Genomic DNA, 23,130 nt, shown 5'->3' on the forward strand with positions numbered 1-23,130 from the left:
TCTGCTCAAACATAACAGACACACTATAAGCTACTCTATTATGGGCAGACACAGAATCAGTCCTCCATCCCAAATACTATATTCACACAGACATGATAGCCTCTGCTTGCAACATCACCCACAGACAGGAATACATTTATTTTTCTATCTGAGACAAGATCCTGCCTGTTTTCAGCACAACACAGACATCTCCCATGCACTACTCTAGCATGCTCATACAGACCAATACCTCATACACGCACACATTTTTAAATCACTTTTAATCAAAACAAGGTTGTTTTTAGAATGTTATGATTCCATTCTATAATTATCTAAGAACATTACATAATCCAATTTAACATATGGTAACCAATGGTGATGCAACAGCACACTACTGAATTAGCTGATTATATAGCAAATAGCCCATGTCTGTAGACAGAGCATATAGTCTACAATAAATAGTAAGTGAAGTATGAAACAAATGTGTGTATCATAATATCCATAAAATTGGCTTAAATTGGGTACGACAAATGACTAAATCTTTAGTACATTTCTGAGGTATATTCTATACGTTTATGTTCTGGTTGTGAACCCCTGGCTCCTACGTAGGTTAGAGATGAGTGAACTCTTCCGTCACAGCAACTGAATTATAGCTTTTGGGTGCATGATGCAGGTCATATATGTTCACACCAGGGCCGTTAATCTCTTAATGTCAATGGGTCAGGGTATTCCAATTTAGCTCTAAAGATGACAGCGCTCAATCTTTAAATTAAATGGGAGCAAAAATACTTTTAGATACATACTGTACAGAACATGTTTCTTATGGCTCGTTAACAAGAGCGCCTCTAACAAAGAAATGAAGAGAGGCAGAAGGAAAATAATGAAATCAAAACTAGGAAAAGATCATGATTCGGGAAGAAAAATCATGTTGGCAATACATGCGAGACCATCCTACATTTGAATCTTGACTGTCACGTTAAAAAGTAACAGCCAACTGAATAATACAGCTGTGCACAATTTAATACTTACCAGGAATAGCTTCTAAAACCACCCTCCCTTCCACCCAACAAAGTTCAAGGTCAAAACCATAATCCAAACAAAACACACCTCAGCCAAAATACAGTGCGCTTGTTTTGCATAGCCGGGGGAACAATTTTCATGGTTTTGTTTTCAATGCTATCCCTATAACCGGCAGTTTTGAGGGTGGGATTCTGTGTTTTCCACCAGGCTCCTAAATCGCCAATCAAGTGCCAAATTCACCCACCCGGACATCCCTTAATGCAAAACATGTGCACCCAGTGTCTCTGCATTATTGACAGTCAACAACTAAAACATCATCCAATGCACTTCTGTCAGGGGTGTTCCATGAGAGGACCAAACAAATCCTAAGTGTTGTTATAATATATATATATATAAAAATAAATAAATAAAATAAAATAGGTTGTAGCAAAATAACAACTGAATACCAAGCAATGTCCACTAATGAACCCCCAAAAGATGTTAACCCAAAATGTAAGGTAAAGTTTGCTTTCTGTCTTACAATATAACATTTCCTGTGTGTAGACAGCATAAACCCAATGTTGATATCAAGCACTCAAAATGTAAATCTAAGCCAAATTCATACACGGTGTAAAAAATAAAATGTCAGGCATCATTTAAGGCCTCGTTATGTAGACATACACCTACATCAATCACGTGCTGACAATATTTGTGGAGTCCACGGTTTTACACTCACTAATGTGAGTACAATTCCTAAATTGCCAGCATTCAGCATTTTTAAAGAGCACCATGTTTAATCCGTTATGATTACACAGTGAAACCCAGTGGTGTTGGTCATTGATGGCACTATTGTGTGTGGTGTCTTGGTCGTTAGTTACGTTTGTATTGTAGGTGGTGCAGTGGAGATGAACCTGAGGATATGGCTGGTTGAGCTCCACAGATTATCAGCTCTCTGTGTGGGTGTTTGTTTTTACAGTGGCGGCCTCAAGCAGCACCTTAGTCTTTAGCAGACCACATGGGAGCTGATGCAGTACAGAAAGCTTGAGTCAGCGAACACTCTGCCTTATCAATCCACAGAGAGATGTGGTATACTTCAGTTTCCCCATCTAAAACAGTCTACACATGACAGTGGTCATTCAGCATTCTAGAAAATGACCAATAGTCCATAAGGGGGACAAACTTTGAAAAGAGCTTTAATGAAATCAACATTTTAAAAGAATCAGTCTGTTGTGTTGTACCAGTTTTTTTCCCCACTCATCAAGCAAACTGTGTAATATAAAATTATATCATAAACAAATCTTCAGTTTTTTTTCAGGAATACCATTTCCGTGGAAACTTTTGAAAGGCGAAACTTTCTTCTGAACCTCTACTTCGGACTCTCCAATCAGCTTCTCCCAATATTGCTCCTGGGCGGTAGGTGGGCAATTGGGACAATATTCCAAACTCGCAGTGCTGTCGGCTCTCGCAGTTCATTTCCCAAATCCCATCCTTCTTTCTCCCCAACTCTATCCAACTGTACCTTACCGTCTTGTCTCAGTTGTTAATGAGTGTTCACCCACGGGAGAGCTCTCACTAGATGTCCGGACATGTTGTCCTAGTTTCTCGGTCCCAGACAACTCCTCACTCATTCAGGGACAGGATTATGTCATCCTCAAGGTCTGAGCTGTCTGCTGGGTTGACAGAAAGAAAGTAAAAACAGATTTAGAGGTCTGGGGAATAACGGGACAGAATACTGTACAAGTCACGGTGCTGGAGTAAAAATGCCACAAAGTAGAAACCGGTCTCCTGCAACAGAATGTGTGAGGGTTCATCTCTCTGTTTTTCCTTACTCACTCTTTAAAGATGAAATGTCCACACAGCAGTATAGTAACACTTTTTTGAAGCAATAATTTTGATAACAAGCTTCACAGAGAACGAGGACTATTTAAAAAAAGGCAAGTAATAGCCGGCATACAAAACACTGATGCGCACCGTTAAAAAAAAGTATAATAAGTCTATGAACACCATCAATAAATCCATTATTTATTTTAGTCAGATCTAAATTAACATTATGGTAAGAAAATGTATTTCAGAAGAACAGAATATGAGTTGGCCTACTGTATGTTAGTTAGCAGACATTTAGCAGACAAGATATGCCTATAAGTCCCGTGCCATTATAGTTAGAAGAATATAATTGAACTTAACTGAATAAAATAGTAATGGGAAAATATCCTTAAGTTTGTGCATACAGTGCCTTCAGAAAGTATTCAGACCCTTTGACTTTTTACACTTTGTTATGTTATGTTACAGCCTTATTCTAAAAAGGTATTCAATAAAATCTTCAGCAATCTACACACAATACCCCATAATGACAAAACGAAGACAGGTTCAGACATTTTTGCAGATTTAAAAATAAAAAACAGGAACACCTTATTTACATAAGTATTCAGACCCTTTGCTACGAGACTCAAAATTGAGCTCAGGTACAGCCTGTTTCCACTGAGCATGGAATGTTTCTACAACTTGATTGAAGTACACCTGTGGTAAATTCAATATAAAAATGTCCCACAGTGGACAGTGCATTTCAGAGCAAAAACCAAGCCATGAGGTCGGAGGAATTATCCGTAGAGCTCCGAGACAGGATTGTGTCAAGGCACAGATCTGAGGAAGGGTACCAAAACATTTCTGCAGCATTGAAGGTACCCAAGAACACAGTGGCCTCCATCATTCTTAAATGGAAGAAGTTCAGAAACACCAAGACTCTTCCTGGAGCTGGCAGTCAAAAATGGAGCAAAGTAAAAAGAGATCCTTGATGAAATCTTGCTCTAGAGTGCTCAGGACCTCAGACTGGGGTGAAGGTTCACCTTCCAACAGGACAAAAACCCTAAGCACACAGCCAAGACAATGCAGGAGTGGCTTCGGGACAAGTCTCTGAATGTTCTAGAGTGGCCAGAGCCTGGACTTGAACCCTTTCGAACATCTTTGGAGAGACCTGCAAATAGCTGTGCAGCAACACTCCCCATCCAACCTGACAAACCTTGAGGATCTGCAGAGAAGCATAGGAGAAACTCCCCAAATACAGGTGTGCCAAGCTTGTTACGTCATTCCGAAGACGACTCAATTCTGTAATCGCTGCCAAAGGTTCTTCAAAAAAGTACTGAGTAAAGGGTTTGAATAGTTCAAGAATATTCCAAGATGGCGTAGCAGTCGGACGTGTGTTTTTGTCTTGTCCCTTCCTGTCCCTTGTAAACATAATTTTTCCTTTTTTTTCATTTATATTTAATATTTTAATATCACCTTCTATCTACGGACTGAATATTTTTGTCCTGCAACCCGCCTCACCCAATGTGGTACAGATCTGCTATTTTTATACTTAAGAACTCGTCAAAAGCTACCAGCTAACTGGCTACTCGTTAGCCACGGCCTGCTAGCTGTATCAAGTACATCAGACTGTTAACTTAAGAGGCCCATCGGACAAATTCTTTGGCCATGATACCCACCATACGGAGCCCAGCTGATCCGTTGCCTGAACCGGAACCCCAACAGAAGCTAGCCAGCTAACTAACTACTAGATAGTAGTCAGCTAGCCATTGCTAGCTGTCATCAGCCACCTCTAGCACGGACAACTCTCGCCAATCTGCACAGTGCGACTCAAACCAGAGCAAATCGGACTAACTTTTCTCCATATCTCCGAATTCCTACTGCAAGCTCTGAACCTTTTTTCTTCTTCACCTGGATTATCACAGCTAACTAGCTGCTATTCGAGTGGCCACTCCTGGCTAACGTCACTGTCCCAAAGCAAGAACCAATTAGCCTGGAGCTAGCCTTGCCTGGCCCATCTCCCGGCTAGCTAAAGAGGTCCATCAGCCACTACAATACCTCTTTTTGATAACTGGCTTGGACCCCCGCCGACTCATCACGACTGGATCTCCAACGTGATTCGCCCTGTGGGGTTTTTCTCAACTGGCTCCGCCGTCGCTTCGTCCCCTGAAATTCCATCCACTAGCATGCTAGCCGCGGCCTGCTAGCTGTCCAGAGCACATCGGACTGTTCGCTTAAGAGGCCCACCGAACAAATTCTTTGGCCACTATACCTATTCTGCCAGTTGGCATGCTGATGTATAATAGCACGAGGGGGCCACAGACATTCTTCCGTCGCGACGTCCCTCCAAGGCCCTTCTGTTAGCTTGCTAGCCCCGGCCCGCAAGCTGCCTGAAGCCACTCACTGGACTCCTATGATCTCTCTGCTTCACATGCCTCTCGCTAACATCAATATGCCTTGTCCATTGCTGTTTTGGTTAGTATTTATTGCCTTATTTCACGGTAGAGCCTCTAGCCCTGCTCAATATGACTTATTTAACACTTTAGTTCCACCTCCCACACATGCGGTGATTTCACCTGGTTTAAATGATATTTGTCGGGACAATAGCTCTTTCATCGTCACTCTATGCACAGGTTTACCCCCACTGTATTCACATCCTACCATACCTTTGTCTGTACATTATGCCTTGAATCTATTCTACCGTGCCCAGAAAACTGCTCCTTTTACTGTCTGTTCTGAACGTACTAGACAACCAGTTATTTTAGCCTTTAGCCGTACCCTTATCCTACTCCTCCTCTGGTGATGTGGAGGTTAATCCAGGCACTGCAGTACCTAGCTCCACTCCCATTCCCCAGGCACCATCATTTGCTGACTTCTGTAACCATAAAATCCTTGGTTTCATGCATGTTAACATTCGAAGCCTCTCCCAAGTTTGTTTTATTCAATGCCCTAGCACACTCTGCCAACCTGGATGTGCTAGCCGTGTCTGAATCCTGGCTCAGGAAGACCCCCCAAAACCCTGAAATTTCCATCCCTAACTATAACATTTTTCCAACAAGATAGAACTGCCAAAGGGGAAGGTGTTGCAATCTACTGCAAAGATACCCAAACAATTCGAGCTTCTACTTCTAAAAATTCACCTTTCCAAAAATAAGTCTCTCACTGTAGCCACTTGTATAGACCACCCTCTGCCCCCAGCTGTGCCCTGGACACCATATGTGAACTGATTGCCCCCCATATGTCTTCAGAGCTAGTGCTGCTAGGTGGCCTGAACTGGGACATGCTTAACACCCCGGCCATCCTACAATCTAAGTTTGATGCCCTCAATCTCTCACAAATTATCAATGAACCCAACAGGTACAACCCCAAATCCATAAACACAGACACCCTCATAGATATCATCCTAACCAACTTGCCTTCCAAGTTTCTGTTTTCAATCAAGATCTCAGCAATCACTGCCTAATTCCCTGCATCCGTAACAGGTCAGCGGTCAAATGACCACCGCTCATCACTATCAAACGCTCCCTAAAACACTTCAGTGAGCAGGCCTTCCTAATCGACCTGGCCCGGGTATCCTGGGAGGATACTGACCTCTTCCCATCAGTAGAGGATGCCTTGTGGTTCTTTTAAAGTGCCTTCCTCACCATCTTAAATAAGCATGCCCCTTTCAAAAAATGTAGACCCAGGAACAGATATAGCCCTTGGTTCTCTCCAGACCCGACTGCCCTTGACCAGCACAAAGACATCCTGTGGCGTTCTGCATTAGCATCGAATAGCCCCCGTGATATGCAACTTTTCAGGGAAGTCAGGAACAAATAAACACAGGCAGTTAGGAAAGCTAAGGCTAGCCTTTTCAAGAACAAATTTACATCCTTTAGCACAAACTCAAAAAAGTTCTGGGACACTGTAAAGTCAATGGAGAATAAGAGTACCTCCTCCCAGCTGCCAACTAAACTGAGGCTAAGAAACACTGTCACCACCGATAAATCCACTATAATTGAGAATTTCTACAAAGCATTTTTCTACAGCTGGCCATGCTTTCCACCTGGCTACCCCTACCCCGGTCAACAGCACTGAACTCCCCACAGCAATTCACCCAAGCCTCCCCAATTTCTCCTTCACCCAAATCCAGATAGCTGATGTTCTTAAAGAACTGAAAAATCTGGACCCCTACAAAATCAGCTGGGATAGACAATCTGTACCCTCTCTTTTTAAAATTATCTGCCGAAATTGTTGCAACCCCTATTACTAGCCTGCTCAACCTCTCTTTCGTATCGTCTGAGATTCCCATAGATTGGAAAGCTGCCGCGGTCATCCCCCTATTCAAAGGGGGCGACAATAGACCCAAATTGCTACATACATCTATCCTACCCTGCCTTTCTAAGGTCTTCGAAAGCCAAGTTAAACAGATTACCGACCATTTTGAATCCCATTGTACCTTCTCCGCTATGCAATCTGGTTTCAGAGCTGGTCATGGATGCACCTCAGCCACGCACAAGGTCCTAAACAATATCATAACCGCCATCGATAAGAGACATTACTGTGCAGCCGTATTCATCGACCTGGCTAAGGCTTTCGACTCTGTCAATCCCCACATTCTTATTGGCAGACTCAACAGCCTTGGTTTCTCAAATGATTGCCTCGCCTGGTTCATAGGGTAAGAGTGGAATGCCCCTGTTTTATGTCATTATTAAAAAAACATTATGTGACAGAAGGTTAAAGTTCAATGTTACCACAAACTTCAACCCTGCCCGGTCCTTCATCCAATGCTGTACCTAGATGAGTGCGTGGCTGAGGGATACACTGACACAACTGTTACTCACTGTTATCCAGGGCAAGGTCCCCATCTTCCTCATCCGAGTCATCATCATCATCCCCCTCAAGCAGACGAGCTACCTCTTCATCGTCAGAGGGAGAGAATTCATTGTTCCCATCTTCCTCGTCCTCTCCTCCATTTTCATTTTCCAACTCGGCAACCAGTGGGTCTGTGTCGATGTCGTCGTCAGAGTCATCTTCATCATCATCGTCATCCTCTTGATCATCATCCTCCTGATAGGGGACAAGTGTTCCAGAACAGCCAGATCTTATATTTCGATATTTAGACTGGATTACTTGCAATAAATAAAAAATCTGGCACAACCAACCAATAATCAATGCCAATGTTAGCAATTGGTTATTTGATGGATTATCAACCAACATAACACAAGAGGGGGCGCTTTGTGAAGGGGTACGTTGGGTCCTTTACCTGATCTTCCTCATCCTCCTCCTCCTCAGCCAGTCTCTGGCGTCCCACCTCGTACAGTCTGCACACCGTGTCTGTGTTGACCGAGTCTTGGTTCTGGAGGGGAAACACACAGAAGGTCTGACAACAGTTGTATGTCTCAATAGTACTAAGCCCCACCACCACTAAACTCAATATCTGACTGAACAAAGTGGGGTATGTGATTCAGCTTTATCGAGTAATCTAACAGATGACAGAAGATGGACCTCGATCACAGCCAGGTAGCAGTCCTTAGTATCCGTGCAGAGGTCAAATATATTCCTCTTCACGTCGATGGTGGCTGGGGGGGGGAAATAATAAACCTCTCATATGACTTCACAATATTGAAAGGAGTTGATACAGGAAGAATAAACTATTTTGTAAAGAGTCAATTTGAAAAAAGCTAATCCGACTCCATTTCCAACGCATGAAGCCGTAGTTTTACAAAACTAGTGTTTCCCAGATGGTGGGTCAGGACAGGAGCCACTATTGAGTCATGCCTGGGTTGCAATTTAAAATACGTAAGTCTACTTCTGATAAATGCAAGGCCTAGGGACTGTTGTGACAGTGTGTCTTAGAGCAGTCTTACCAATGGGTTTGTAGTCAGTGGCGTTGAACGTCCTGAAGGAGGAGCCAAAGGGAGTCTTCATCTGCATTTCCAATAGATCGTCCTCATTATCTGCCTGTAGCATCGCTGGAAAAACAACATTAGGGTTACGTTTCCTGTACACGCCACAACTAGAGCAAATCTGGCCAGACCGATGGACATGGACCCATGGTTCTGGCTACTAAACAGAGTGGTGTGGGTGCGTGTGTGGGCAGAGCCTTCATGGCATCCACATGGCCCTAGGTAACAGGGTTGGGGTCAATTCCATTTATATTCAGTCAAAGCAAAAAAAGTGAATGGGAATTCCAATGAAAGAATTGAAAAATGCTGCTTGAAAATAGGCATTGCTCAATTCTGGTACCATAGGGCCACATTGAGGAAAACGCAGAGGGTCTCACAGAATCTGGACAGAACGGAATTCAACAATGTTCCAGAATTTATTAAACGTAGTAGGAAAGCAACTAAATGTAGTGAACCAATTAGAAAATACATTAATTTGCCCAAGTTCATCATAATAAAATGCATCCGTGATTTGTATTTTTCAGCAACTTTTGGAAACGGCACAGGAATGCCCATCTGTGCGTGTTGTGTGCAGTGCGTTCGCATATCTAGTCTACACTTTGAAGATGTGAAGGATTTCCCCCCAAAAACACTCCATGAAATGTTAGACAAAAAAGCCTACGCCTACCTAGCAGAATGATATCATGCTCATTTGCATCAATCGAGGCCATTCGTTTAGCAAACTCAAGAATCACATGGTCTCCATCTGATGCTCACTTCTGTAAGAATATTTTAAAAGATAAATACACAATGCAGAGGACTAAAGGTCAAGAGGACTGAAGGTCAATAGAGTACTAACGATCAATTTTTTCTGTAATAGGGAATTAATGAGCAATGGGTCAGAGACATGGGAGGAATTTGTCTATATATTAAGCCTGAAATAGGATACTTATTTGGCCATTGTCCCAGTTTAATTGCAAGGAATTCCAATTGGTCAACCACAGGCTAGGTAAAAAAAACTACATCCTCTCCATTTGCTCTGTGTTGAGAATCACTGAGGAGAGAGTCACTGAGGACAGGGGAGAATGAACATCTACCTCTCAGCATAACATCTATGATTTGTCCTCTTTGAATAAACCCATTTTTCTCCACCTGATTTGCGTTGGAATCTGTGTTATTGAAGAGTTAACATCAACTGCTAACACTTCGATTAAAACAGGTATATCCCCCCCCCAATTACAATATATATTTTTTAATGTTCTATAAAAAAGTGAGATGTGAAAAGATTACAAAAAAAGAGACAGATATATACTAAATTTGGGGAAAATGTAATGAATTTTGGCAATGCGAGGATCCATGATCACAAAATAACACAAGTTGCATACGTACAAACTGCATGGATGTACGTATGGGTGGATAAAGAGATTGTATGAGAAGAGTGATACTGCTGCTCGAGTGCCACTGCTGTGGTTGGCTACATCTTGGCCTCCACATGGCTCAGGCTACGGAAACATTTGAGTGATGTGGGTGGATCCATCATGGCCTCCCTGTGGCTCTGGCTGTGAGGTGGTGTGAACCAGCTGGTGCTCTCCTCTGCCAGCTCAGGGCACAGCCTCCTGGCCATATGGTTCAGTGGGGCAGTGTGGCATCAAACACACACCTCTACATGCGCCTCCAACACTTCAGAAATACACAACCCCCAAGCACTCACCTTTTTACACACATCTATAAAGTGCTAGCTGTTCAGCAGGTGAAATTGGATTAATCAGGATACAGGACTGTATTTCCCATCATGCAGTGAGTTCAGTCCTCACCTCCGTAGATGACCGTGCCGTTGTTGTTGAAGACGATCCTGCACTGGTCCAGAGCTGGCACTGTGTGGAGCAGGTGGAAGGTCCGCAGGTCCCACTGACACACTCATTAAGAAATCACAATGTCACATCACTTTCACTATAATGTAATGACTATTTTTTCCAATTCATTTGGTGTTGGGGTATTTTACTGGATCTACACAACAGATGACAAACTAATCTTGAAACGAGGCTTGATAACATCTGACCAACTGATGTAGGCGAAGTACCGACAACTGAGCATTGGGAATACTCTTTAAAAATTTAGTATTACTATTGTACAGTAAGTGAGTAAAGGATACAATCTCAGTGTTGACAATGAGCTCCAGGCCGTTGGGGTGGAACACTCCGCTGATGTTCATGTTGAACTTGTCGAACTTGTGGATGGCCTGAGCTGAGCGCACATCCCACAGCACGCCGTCGTTCAGCACCAGGTCGTCGGTGGGGTTAAAGGTTGCACAGTTCCTCTTGTAGTTGTTGGACAGGTCCGGGTAGTGGAGGGTGAGGGTCTTCTGCCCTGTCTGGATGTCGTAGATCTGAGACCCAAAGACGATGACATGATTTCAGATTATACACCGAGTATAGAAAACATTAAGAACACATGCTCTTTCCATGACAGACTGACCAGGTGAAAGCTATGATCCCTTGTTGATGTCACTTGTTAAATCCACTTCAACGAAGGGGACGAGATGGGTTCAAGAAGGACTTTTAAGCCTTGAGACATTAATTATGTGTATGCCATTCAGAGGGTGAATGGGCAAGACATGGTTTAAGTGCCTTTGAACGGTGTATGGTAGTAGATGCCAGGCGCATCGGTTTGTGTCAAGAACTGCAACGCTGCTAGGTTTTTCCACACTGAACCATTTCCCGTGTGTATCAAGAATGGTCCCCCACCCAAAGCACAGACAAATTGGCTACTTGACAACTGGGAAGCATTGCAGTCAACCAGGGGAGGTGCAACTCAATATTAGGAAGGTGTTCCTAATGTTTGGTATATTCAGTGTATATACACATGGTTGTTCAGTTTCACCTTTAGATGTTGAGAAAGAAAACTTACGTGAGCTATGTGTTCCTTTGTGCCAATGACTCGGTCTTGTGAAAGTTTACTGAACTCCACATAATGGTCATCTAAGAAGGAATGCCTGGAAAGAAAAAGGCAAATATATATATTTCAAATCAAACATCTAAAAAATAAAAGATAAATGGAAAATACATTTAAAAAAATTCCCAAGGCAATCCTTACAACCTCTGACTTCAGTTCATATTTAAAAAGCCATTTTGGTTAAGCAATGAGGGACCGATGTTCTAGCTAAAATCACAAAAGCCCCAATGTTGCTTTTGTTAAACTGTGGCCCCACTACACTGTCTGTGTTCTATGAAGTGAAGATTCCAGCCCTAAGGCAGTTCAGTTAGTGTGCATAATTAAAGAACCTGTCAGCCCCTTTCTGCAGCTCCCTGCTCTGAGGACACAGAACCAGTAGAATGAACCATAGAAATGGAACGGTAGAGCAGTCATCCCCATGGAAAGCAATAACCAACTGTATTGACTGGGCCAAGGTTAGTCTTATGTGAGTCACACTTACTTCATGATGAACACTGACTTCATGCCCCACAGTGCAGACAGAGGATAACTCCATGATGCTGACGTCAACAACAAAGAGCCATCCTGATGACAAAAGACAAGAATAAAGGTTTAATTAAATACTATGTTTTAGATACCCACAAGATAGGTCGATTTGTAAATGTGCCTCACTGACCCGTGATGGCTCTAGGTGTGTGATGGCAGAGCTGTGGCAGCTATAGCTGGCCTCCTCCTGGCCTGTGAACACATTGTAGAGTTTGAGCTGGCCCGTACACGTCCCCAGCATCAGGAACCGCTCACGGGCAGAGAAGGCACAGCACATGAACCCACTCTCATCTTCGTCTGCTTCCCTGAACACAGAGATGGGTCGGAACCTGGGGGGGGAAAGAAGAAAAAAAAAAACTCAGAAAAAAAAGACACGCCCCTTTATCAGGACCCTGTCTTTCAAAGATCTTCATTGTAGGGTTTAAACACCGTCTCCCATGCTTGTTCAATGAACCATAAACCATTAATGAACATGCACCTGTGGAACAGCTACAGGGTGCAGCTTATCAACAGTAGGCAATTAAGGTCACAGTTATAAAAACTTAGTGTCCTAAGAGGCCTTTCCACTGAATGAAAAACATTTTTAAAAAGATGCCCATGGTCCCTGCTCATCTGGGTGAATGTGCCTCAGGCATTCTGCAAGGATCCATGAAGACCGCAGATGTGGCCAGGGCAATAAATTGCAATGTCCGTATTGTGAGACGCCTAAGACAACGCTACAGGGAGACAGGAAGGACAGCTGATCGCCCTCGCAGTGGCAGACCACTTGTAACACCTGCACAGGATCGGTACATCCGAACATCACACCTGCCGAACAGGTACAGGATGGCAACAACAACTGCCCGAGTAACACCAGGAACGCACAATCCCTCCATCAGTGCTCAGACTGTCCGCAATAGGCTGAGAGAGGCCTTCAAGCCCTCAATCCAGCCTGTTGCAAGGCAGGTCCTCACCAGACATCACCGACAACAATGTTGCCTATGGGTACAAACGCACCGTCGATGGACCAGACAGGACTAGCAAAAAGTGCTTTTCACTGACGAGTCGCGGTTTTGTCTCACCAGAGGTGATGGTCGGATCCGTGTTTATCGTCGAAGGAATGAGCGTTACACCGAGGCCTGTACTCTGGAGCGGGATCAATTTGGAGGTGGAGGGTCTGTCATGGTCTTGGGTGGTGTGTCACAACATCATTGGACTGAGCTTGTTGTCATTGCAGGCAATCGCAACACTCTGCGTTACAGGGAAGAAATCCTCCTCCCTCATGTCCGGGAACTTGCAGGTGCCTTGGTGGAAGAGTGGGGTAACATCTCACAGCAAGAACGGGCAAATCTGGTGCAGTCCATGAGGAGGAGATGCACTGCAGTACTTATTGCAGCTGCTGGCCATACCAGATACTGACTGTTACTTTTGATTTTGACCCCCCCCACCACTCCCCTCTCCCCCCTTTGTTCAGGGACACATTATTCCATTTCTGTTCGTCACATGTCTGTGGAACTTGTTCAGTTTATGTCTCAGTTGTTGAATCTTGTTATGTTCATACAAATATTTACACAGGTTAAGTTTTCTGAAAATAAACACAGTTGACAGTGAGAAGTTTTTGGTTTGTTGCTGAGTTGATATATAAAAACCCAAGGTCCACCTCAGCCTGAAAGGCAAGTGTAACAGTGTAGCTTCTGTCCCTACCTGGGCTCGAACCAGGAACCCTCTGCACACGTCGACAACAGCCACCCTCAAAGCATCGTTACCCATCACGCCACAAAAGCCGCAGCCCTTGCAGAGCAAGGGGAACAACTACTTCAAGGTCTCAGATCAAGTGACATCACCGATTGAAACGCTATTAGCGTGCACCCCGCCAGCTAGCTAGCCATTTCACATCGGTTACTCAAGGACTTTGTGCTGAGTCCCCAGTTTAGTAGGAAGAAATCATACCTGCTAAAGATGAGGTGTCGGTCGAAGCAGCCGCCATCCACCCCTCCGTATTTTGGGTAGACAACCCTGCGTGTGTGTCGGGAGGTGAAGTTGGTTGGGGCCTGGCGCCTCTGCTTGGGCTCAGGGCACTGGTGGGGGGTGAAGAGGGAGAAGGGGGGGCAGGTGGTAACGGGGTTCTTGCAGCGCGTGCTGCTCCCTCAGGTACTCTGTGATGATGCTGTCCAGGGCGGGGGGAGAGGGCAGGTGTCTGTCCAGCTGTTTCTTCATGGCTGGACTCTGGCTGAAGGCACCGTAGTCTGACTTCTGCCTCAGCACCCGCGGCTTCTTACAGATGGCAGGCACGGGGCACGGCGACGGGCGCTCTCGCATGAACACGATCCGCCCAATAAGGGGAGAGCCGTTGCTTTGGTGAGGGGTCAACAGGGGAGAGGCGGCCGGAGGTACCATGAGGAGTTGCGACGTTGAGGGACGAGGCTGGGGGTGAACTGACAACGGCACAGACGGATGAGAGCTGTGGCTCACCAACCGTGCTGTGACCCCATTGGCCAGCCGAGGGGTCCGGGGGAGGGCAGGGGCAGGAGAAGCAGGGGGAACAACGACAGGAAGCAAAGCTGAGGAAGATGGGTGGGGGAGGATGGCCATGGGGAGGTCGGCCTCCTTGGTGAGTGTGGTGGCAGTGTCATGCAGACCCTTGACTACCAGGTGGTTCCGGATCAACAGCAGTAGCTCCTTCTCAGGAAAGGATATTCTGGACTGGGCCACCACGTTTGCCCTCTGCAGCCAGGCCAGGGAGACATCCGTCCCGATCATGAGGGGTTTACCAGACACCCGCTTGATTAGCTCTGCCGCAAACTTGCAGAACTTGACGTGTTCGCTGCGTTTGTCCTGGAGCACGGGCTCCTTCATGAACTGCTGGATGTGTCCACTGCTGAAGAGAGGCAGCTTGCTAATAATCTGTCTGACTGAGCTGGAGCGGGACAGACCCACCAGGGCCTTACAGGCCAGGGTCCGAATCTGATCCGCATCTGTGATGGGCATCTTCACCGTCAGCAGGGACAGCAGTACCTACAGGGAGATGGCAGAACTATGAGACCAGTAGAGCCCAAAAACATTCAAGTGTAAGAGCTCTGATTATTTCTGAAATAAATATTTTCACCTTGATGCCGTTGTTGGACTGCACCACATTCCACATCTTGGTGAGCACGCTCTCGCTGTTCTTGGTGGTCTGGGGTAGACGTCTGAGGGGCGTGCCAGAGATGAACTTGCCGATGCCGGACATGCGTTTATCTGGAGCGCACACACAGTTGATGACCACCTGCAGAGCAGACTTCTGAATCTCGGCATCGTTCACAAACACCTCTCCCTCTGCCACCACCAGGACTACACCCATACCTGAGGAACAACATAACATTAAGATTAGAACGCAAAGCCAAGAGTACTGGTCTACTGGATATATGGGGTTGTGTAAATAGAAAGCCATGGCAGGTGGGCTATACACCGAGTGTACAAAAACAAATGAGGAACACCTACTCCTTTCATGACAGACTGATCAGGTAAACACTATGATCCCTTATTAATGTCACTTGTTAAATCCCCTTCAAAATCAGTGTAGATCGGCTATTCCCAAACAAGTGGTACGCACAATGCCGTCGTGGGGAACACCAAATAAAAATGCAAATCACATTTTCACACAGTCCATTTAGATTTTCCAACAGAGCTATACATTTGGGTGAGTTTCCCCCCACGGCCTGAGTAGCCTCATTTCACTGACAAAAATAAAATAAAATTCCACAAACCAGGAGAGGATATTTTTTTTTGGACACTTCAGTGAAAATGTTTAACTTTATAAAAGCAAGGCCCCTGAACTCTCTTGTATTTTCTGCATTGTGCAATATGGGCAGCGACCATGTAAAGCTTTTACAACATACAGAAGTGTGCTGGTTATCAAGGGGCAAAGTGTTGACATGTTTTTTTAAATTGAGAGACGAGCTTAAAGTTCTCTTTACTGACCATAATTAACACTTGTCTGACCACTTGCATGACACGACTGGCCTATCTAGGTGATGTTTATTCTCGCCTGAATGACCTGAAGCTAGGATTACAGGGACTCTCCGCAACTATATTCAATGTGCGGGACAAAATTGAGGCTATAATTAAGAAGAAGTTGGAGCTCTTCATTGTCTGCATTAACAATGACAACACACAGGTCTTCCCATCATTGTATGATTTTTGTGTGTAAATGAACTCAAGCTTACGGACAATGTCAAATGTGATATACCAAAGCACCTGAGTGAGCTGGGTGCTCAATTACGCAGGTAATTTCCCGAAACGGACAACACAAACAACTGGATTCGTTATCCCTTTCATGCCCTGCCTCCAGTCCACTCACCAATATCTGAACAAGAGAGCCTCATCGAAATTGCAACAAGCGTTTCTTTGAAAATGAATTTAAATCAGATTCCACTGACAGATGTCTGGATAGGGCTGCGCTCAGGAGCACACTCCCTTGGCAAATCTCGCTGTTAAGACAATGATGCCCTTTGCAACTATGTAAGAGTGGATTCTCAGCCCTCACTAGCATGAAAACTAAATACAGGCACGGACTGTGAGGAAAATTATTTAAGACACTCTCTCCAATACAACCCAACATTGCAGAGTTATGTGCATCCTTTCAAGCACACCCTTGTCGTTAACTTGTGGTGAGTTATTCACCATTTTTGAAGAACAAATAAGTTTTTATATGTAAGATGGCTAAATAAAGAGCAAAATTATGAATTACTATTATTCTGTGCCCTGGTGCTATAAGAGCTCTGTCACTTCCCACGTGTGTGTGGCAGGCTTACAATGATGGCAAAAAATAACATTTGAGAGTGCGCTAACCCTGGTGCTAGAGGGGGTACACAGCTGGAGGTTGAATGTTTGAAAGGGTACGGGACTATAAAAAGTTTGGGAACCACTGGTGTAGATGAAGGGGAGGAGACAGGTTCAAGAAGGATTTATGCCTTCAGACAATTGAGACATGGATTGTGTATGTGTGACCATCAGAGGGTGAATGGGCAAGACAAAAGATTTAAGTGTCTGAACAGGTTATGGTAGTAGGTGCCAGGCAACTGTGTCAAGAACTGCAACGCTGCTGGGTTTTTCACACTCAGTTTCCCATGTGTATCAAGTGTACCACCCAATGGACATCCAGCCAACTTGACAACTGTGGGAAGCATTGGGGTCAACATGGGCCAGCATCCCTGCGGAAGGCTTGACACCTTGTAGACGAATTGAGGCTGTTCTGAAGGCAATAGGGGGTGCAACTAAATATAAGGTGTTCCTAATGTTTTGTACAGTGTACATTGACTTGTGCAATATTCATATCGCAAGAGATCCATATCGCATGAAATATTTTGAAATGATAATTAGCCGCATGTGACGTGTTTTTACAGTTTATTCGGTTGTTGTCCCTCTCCTCTTGTGGCTCCTTCCCACACACAGATGTCCCAATGACCTTTTACCCATATCGTGCAACTTTAATGACAAGGCAGGGCAGTGTAACATACCCACGGTGGAGATGGCGTTGCCCCCCTCCCCATCCAGCACGGCCACAGACTCCGACATCAGCAGCTGGGTCTTAGGGACCACCGTCAGGATGCTCAGTATGTCCAGGGCATAACGCACTGTGTCACTCCTAGGGGACAAGCCAACACAGGGTGAAATAGTCACAGGGTACAACTTTGTGTTCACTTGAATTTGTGAGAAATGTTCTCCATAACAAACAGAGGTGTAATTTTAATATAGAGCAGATGGAGTTGATAAATAAGTCCATCCTTCTCATGAGAAGGAAGGATGTGTTTATTTTCTGTCCTCACCTGCCGTAGTAGGTCCTCCAGTCACAGGCAATGGAGATGAGCTGCAGGAGAAGCTGCACACAGGAGAGCTTATGGAAAACTTCTGCAGGCTCCCAGTACAGCCTGACTGGGCCATACTCAATCAGGAACTCCATCATCTCCACCACCTGCTCGTGGGTGTAACTACATGCCTGGGGAACATAAAGAGAATGAGGCATCACTGAAGGAAAACCATCACCAAAGTTAATCTGTGATGATGGGTTCCAGGGGGATGGCGGTAAAATCCATTTCAATTGAGGAAGTTAATTGAAATTCAATTTCATTAATTGAAAGAGGACCCAAGATAATTTCAATCACCATATCCCAACACACATGGAACAGCATGTTCCTCCCACCTTGTAGTAAGGCTGTGGGTGAATGGGAGCGCCCCCTTCAGTCCGCTGCAGGGACTGCTTGACCTGCTCCACCTTGATGGCCAGATGGGCCTCGGAGTACCTGCGCAGGGCCATGCAGGTGTGCTTGGCCGTCTGCCTACTGGAGAAGATCTGGTCATCACTCAGCAGGGCACCCTGGTCCTCAGGGTTCAGGATTTCCAATGTGCTGATCTGGAGACCGTAGAATACAAAATAAACAGCAGTCTAATACACACTCCAACACAGAGGATGTTCAGAGAACTGCTCTGGAGACAGTGAAAAGCACTTGGTATTTCACTAGGATACAACTGGATGTAACAGAAGCATGACTAAACCACACAGGTCCTCCTACCAGGTTAACCATGCGCCGGAGGCCGTCCTGCCTGTCAAAGAGTTCCAGCACTGCTCGGAAGGAGAAAGAGATGGAGAAGAACATGGTGGCGTGGCAGCAGCCCGAGGCATGGGAACACTCCAACAGCCACAGACTGTAGCTTACCACGTCAGACAGGATAGAGTGGGGCAGCATACACACCTAGGGGTAACAAAGACACATTTAATGGGGACACATGAACGCATGTTTGTATTGACTTACACATTTACATGAAAGTAAATAATGTTACACCCATGTACCACAGGTCACAACTTTTATCAACAGTTGACCTTTATGCAGTGTGTGTTTGTCCTACCCTCTCCATGGCATCCTGGTTGTAGGCCAGGTAGTAGAGGCACAGAGACACCCCTGTGGCGGCCATGGAAGGCTTGGGGATCTCCAGCAGCTTCTGAACCCCTCCATGGACCACAAACTGGGCGGCAAACTTCTTATGCAGGAGCAGGGAGGCTAGGTACTATAGGTAGCGAATGAGAATCTAAGGATAAGGCTGGGATGCTCCTCTTTAAACAATTGAGATGCATTATAGGTCAGTTGTAGAAATGTTACCTTGAGAGCCTCAAAGGTGAGCTGTACATCGTTGGTCTGCTTCAGGTCCATGTAATGGATGAGCAGCTCACAGGCTCCCATCTGCATGAAGACAGCCAGAAGCTGAAAGGAAAATGAATACAGAGAAATAAAAATGTATACAGAGAACTACTCGTCTGTCTACCAGTCATTTATGGCATATTGTCTTCAACGACTACAGCACTAGCTCTTATAAAGGAGTTTGACTGACATCTGCTGGTAGGTTTATGTAGCAGACACTAACCTCCTGGTACTCTCCCAGAGGGGTGAGGTACTGTAGGATGAGTCTCTGCTCCATCTCTGGGGTAAGAGGGTAAAGGTGATAGTTGTTCCCAATCACCCAGGGGCTCATCTCAGACCAGCTGCTGTTGGACAGCTCGCTGAAGTTCCTCTCCGGGTCTGGCAGGGAGAAGTTCAGTTTCTGTTTCACCTTCCGTCCAGTCTCCCTCTCTGTTCTCCTCTTGAGGTGAGTGCTGCCCTCCTCCCTGCCGTCGGGGAAGTCCCGGTGGGACAGAGGCGGCGGGGCAGACACAGGCTTCATCAGTCCTTTGACAGCGGAGTTAGCGCAGCTACTGGTCTTGTGGGTGTGGTTAAGGTAGTTGAGGTGGAAGGAGATCTCGCTGTAAGACTCGTGGCTGTGGATCTCCACTCGGTCCTCATCTGATCCCTTCTCATTCCTCTCAATGCCTTCATTCCCCGGGGGGAAAGAGTTGTCCTTGAAGCCCCCGTCGACCGTCTCCTCATCCAGAGGAAGGAGCGGTTCCCCCAGACTCTTCCTGGGACTGGGCCGTTTAAACCCCTTCCGGTTTTCAGTGTCCTTGGCCTGCAGCTCGCGTAGCCGCTGCAGCATCAGAGGCACCTAAAGAGAGAAGGATGCATCTAGCATCATTCACAGATACTGACATCTAGCATCATTCACAGATACTGGTGATGGACACCCACTTGTGGTGACAGGGCTAAATTCAATTGAACCCACATTACCGTATTTACACAAGATCTTATGTTGATGTTGATAAACCTTCTCAGGTAGTAGTAGGATGTTGCCACTGACCACGACAGAGTTCTCCTCCCTGTAGTTGGCAGCGATGTCCTGGTTCTCCATAGCTCCAGCCAACAGGCCTGTAGCATAGATTCTCAGGGGCTGCTCCGCCTCCTGGGCCCATTTAAAAAGCCTCTCCACTATGCCCTCCTGTCATGTACACACAAACAAAGACATCATGATTATTGAATATTTGAATCAGTTGCATATTATAGCTGACTAAATATACAAACATGTTCAAGTGCATCTCCACAGATTTAGGTTACAGCCTACCTTCTCCTGAAAGACCACAGCAGTCTCCAACCCAGGCATGATATTCTGCAGCAGGCGACAAGCTGCAGTGTTGAGGGTGAGCTCTCTACTGGTCATCACATAGCTATTAACAAGCTAGAAAAAGACAGGAGTTAAAATAATTCAAATTTGAACAAATACAAATCTGTAAATGTGTGGGGGAAAAAAAGACATCTAAAAAAAGTTCAGGTCTTACAGCATTCATGAAGTCATCATTTTTGAACAGGATCTTTAGCAGCTGACCCAAGACGCATTCCGGATCCGCTCTCCCTAAGTGGCAAGGGGTTGGGAGAATTAGAAAAACCTACAGAATGTCAACAACTATCACTGTTGCTATAGCTAATACTATAGTTATGACTACATACAACATAAATACATCATCTTACCAGGGTGCCTGTCATCAAAAGGATCCGGATCAGCTTTGTGATATTCCTCAGTCTCCCTCTCCACCAGCTCTGAAATCCTGAGGGGAAAAGAAAACCCATGATATACTCAAAAACAGACAACCACATATTCCTTAATGTTCAGAGACTTATTTTTTTATTTTTATGAATCAAGTAATATGTGGCATAAATAAATAAGGTGAACGCAAATAAATAAAAAAAACATTCAGTGATGTTACTTCCCAGAATATCCACTGGTGTTACCAACCATTATCCTCCTGTATTACTCACACTCACTTAGTCAGGATGTTGACCAGGTCCGGTGTGCTGGCCTGCTGCTCCCTCTCCCACTGCTCCAGCAGAGAGGTCAGCTCTGCCTTGGAATCCACACTAGCAGATGCCGACGCCATGGTCTGGCCTGACACACAGAACAATTCATGTCATCAACTAAACTTTACTTGGGGTCTAGAGAGAACGTGCAAAAAAATAAACACTGCATTGGTGCATGCAAAAGGAGAGAGTCGCCTGTCATTGTAAATGTTGATATGAGCTAGATTGATTCCCTACTCCCTCCTCTTGCATGCACCAACACAGCATTTTTAGCATATAATCACTAACACTAGCTTACGGATTTGGCCTACTCCTCAAATAAAATATAATTAATGCATGATCCATCTATGCTCACAAACCATGACTTCCTCTCCAGTTGCAAACAGTGACACAAAATTGACCTTTATTTTGCCTCCAGTTCAGAACCGATCCAACTATACAGGTTCTTGGGACAGTCAACAGGTGATTTGGTCATGGCCTTGAGCATGACGCTAGAAACCATAGCCATGTTTATGGCTCTGCTAGAAAACATCCAATAACACTCGCTATTGTGCAGTAGCTACTAGCTAGCCTGCCCTGTATAACTAATGTTAGCTAGTTAATAGTTCTCTTTATCGAGACGGAGTATAGTTTTGGTGACTGGTCGCGGGATTTGCTTGCAACAACATTGAGTCACCACCATCAATCGATTATTGTAAAAATGTCAATTCAATTTTGGTCCTGTACAACTCCGGTCCATCCGCGAGGTGCTAAAATTAATAATTCTAATTTTTTTTAAAATAACACAAACGACTTTTCCTTCATGCTCGTATTACCTAAACTGCGATTAAATTGGGTCCGTACTATCAGGAATCATTGGGACGTCCCTAACCGTACCATTTAAAATGTAAACTTCCGGGATCTTTGCGATGTCCAAATCACAGTGATAGCACTGACCCAATTATATCTCAGTTTACGTCGTACAAGCAAAAAAACCTCGCTTGTATTCGCTACGATTTTTATTAGAATAATGAATTTCAGTACCCCGCGGAAGGATCGCAGTTGTACAGGACAAACATAGCTATAGGTAAGCGTTTTCAGAATTGAAATTTTTACAATAATCAACGGATGGCGACTCAATGACGTTGCTAGCAAGTCCCGCGACCAGTCATCAAAACTCAACTCCGGCTCGACATAAGAGAACGGAGTTGCGTTCCCCAACTAGCTACTTAACTTACACTATCTGGAATATATAGCTAATAAGTTAGCTTCATCATGATGACAAACTAACGTACACACGTGTTGTGTAGTGATTTAGTTAGCCAACTACTGAACTGGTTAGTCATCCGTACTTTGCTACATATTGTACATTAGTTAGCTAACTATCATCGATAGAGATATTTCACATCTGCAGTCTTTTAGCTGCGCTACCAACTAGCTATGAATATGCCCTATATAAAGGTTAGCTAACTAGTACAACGTTGGAACGTACGCTGTGTAAGAGCTACAATCAGTTCAGTGTTGGTGTTCCGCACCAGAAACAGCTGTATGTGTTGTGTGCACTCGAGCTAGCTACAATACCGTCTAGGAAGACAGTTTGTGTGCCAAACAGTGTTGTTGGCTGGCTAGCGAATACGTACCCTTTTCTGCTCAATTTTCCTTCGCTCTTTCCGTCTTCCTTTTTTTTTTTTTTTTACAATGCCGACAAACCACTTGCTAACTACACCAATATGTGTTGATAAGAATACAAACGCCACCTTGTTGTCACTTGTTTTAGCACAACATTTATTATGGCGAACACGTTCTATACGTCAAAAGTTCAGCGTCGACTTTTGATGACGCAAAAAGGAGCA

At 44.8% G+C, this 23,130-nt stretch overlaps 1 protein-coding gene across 1 annotated transcript; it reads right to left on the reverse strand.

Moving 5' to 3' along the window:
• Nucleotides 1-243: 243 nt before the first annotated feature.
• Nucleotides 244-23,106, reverse strand: LOC112215717 (DDB1- and CUL4-associated factor 1). The gene is given in 26 exon segments (XM_024375033.2): nt 244-2,648; nt 7,602-7,827; nt 8,024-8,116; nt 8,266-8,339; nt 8,628-8,732; nt 10,460-10,553; nt 10,798-11,031; nt 11,553-11,637; nt 12,079-12,161; nt 12,253-12,451; nt 14,052-14,237; nt 14,239-15,116; nt 15,208-15,443; nt 17,600-17,727; nt 17,909-18,078; nt 18,283-18,492; nt 18,653-18,832; nt 18,987-19,145; nt 19,238-19,339; nt 19,500-20,114; nt 20,307-20,444; nt 20,568-20,681; nt 20,782-20,855; nt 20,972-21,048; nt 21,266-21,386; nt 22,918-23,106. Coding segments are annotated over 25 exon segments (4,623 nt in total). The 5' UTR covers nt 21,379-21,386; nt 22,918-23,106; the 3' UTR covers nt 244-2,598.
• Nucleotides 23,107-23,130: the final 24 nt, after the last annotated feature.

The sequence above is a fragment of the Oncorhynchus tshawytscha genome, linkage group LG16 (genome assembly GCF_018296145.1).
Source record: "Oncorhynchus tshawytscha isolate Ot180627B linkage group LG16, Otsh_v2.0, whole genome shotgun sequence".
NCBI classification, from domain to species: domain Eukaryota; kingdom Metazoa; phylum Chordata; class Actinopteri; order Salmoniformes; family Salmonidae; genus Oncorhynchus; species Oncorhynchus tshawytscha.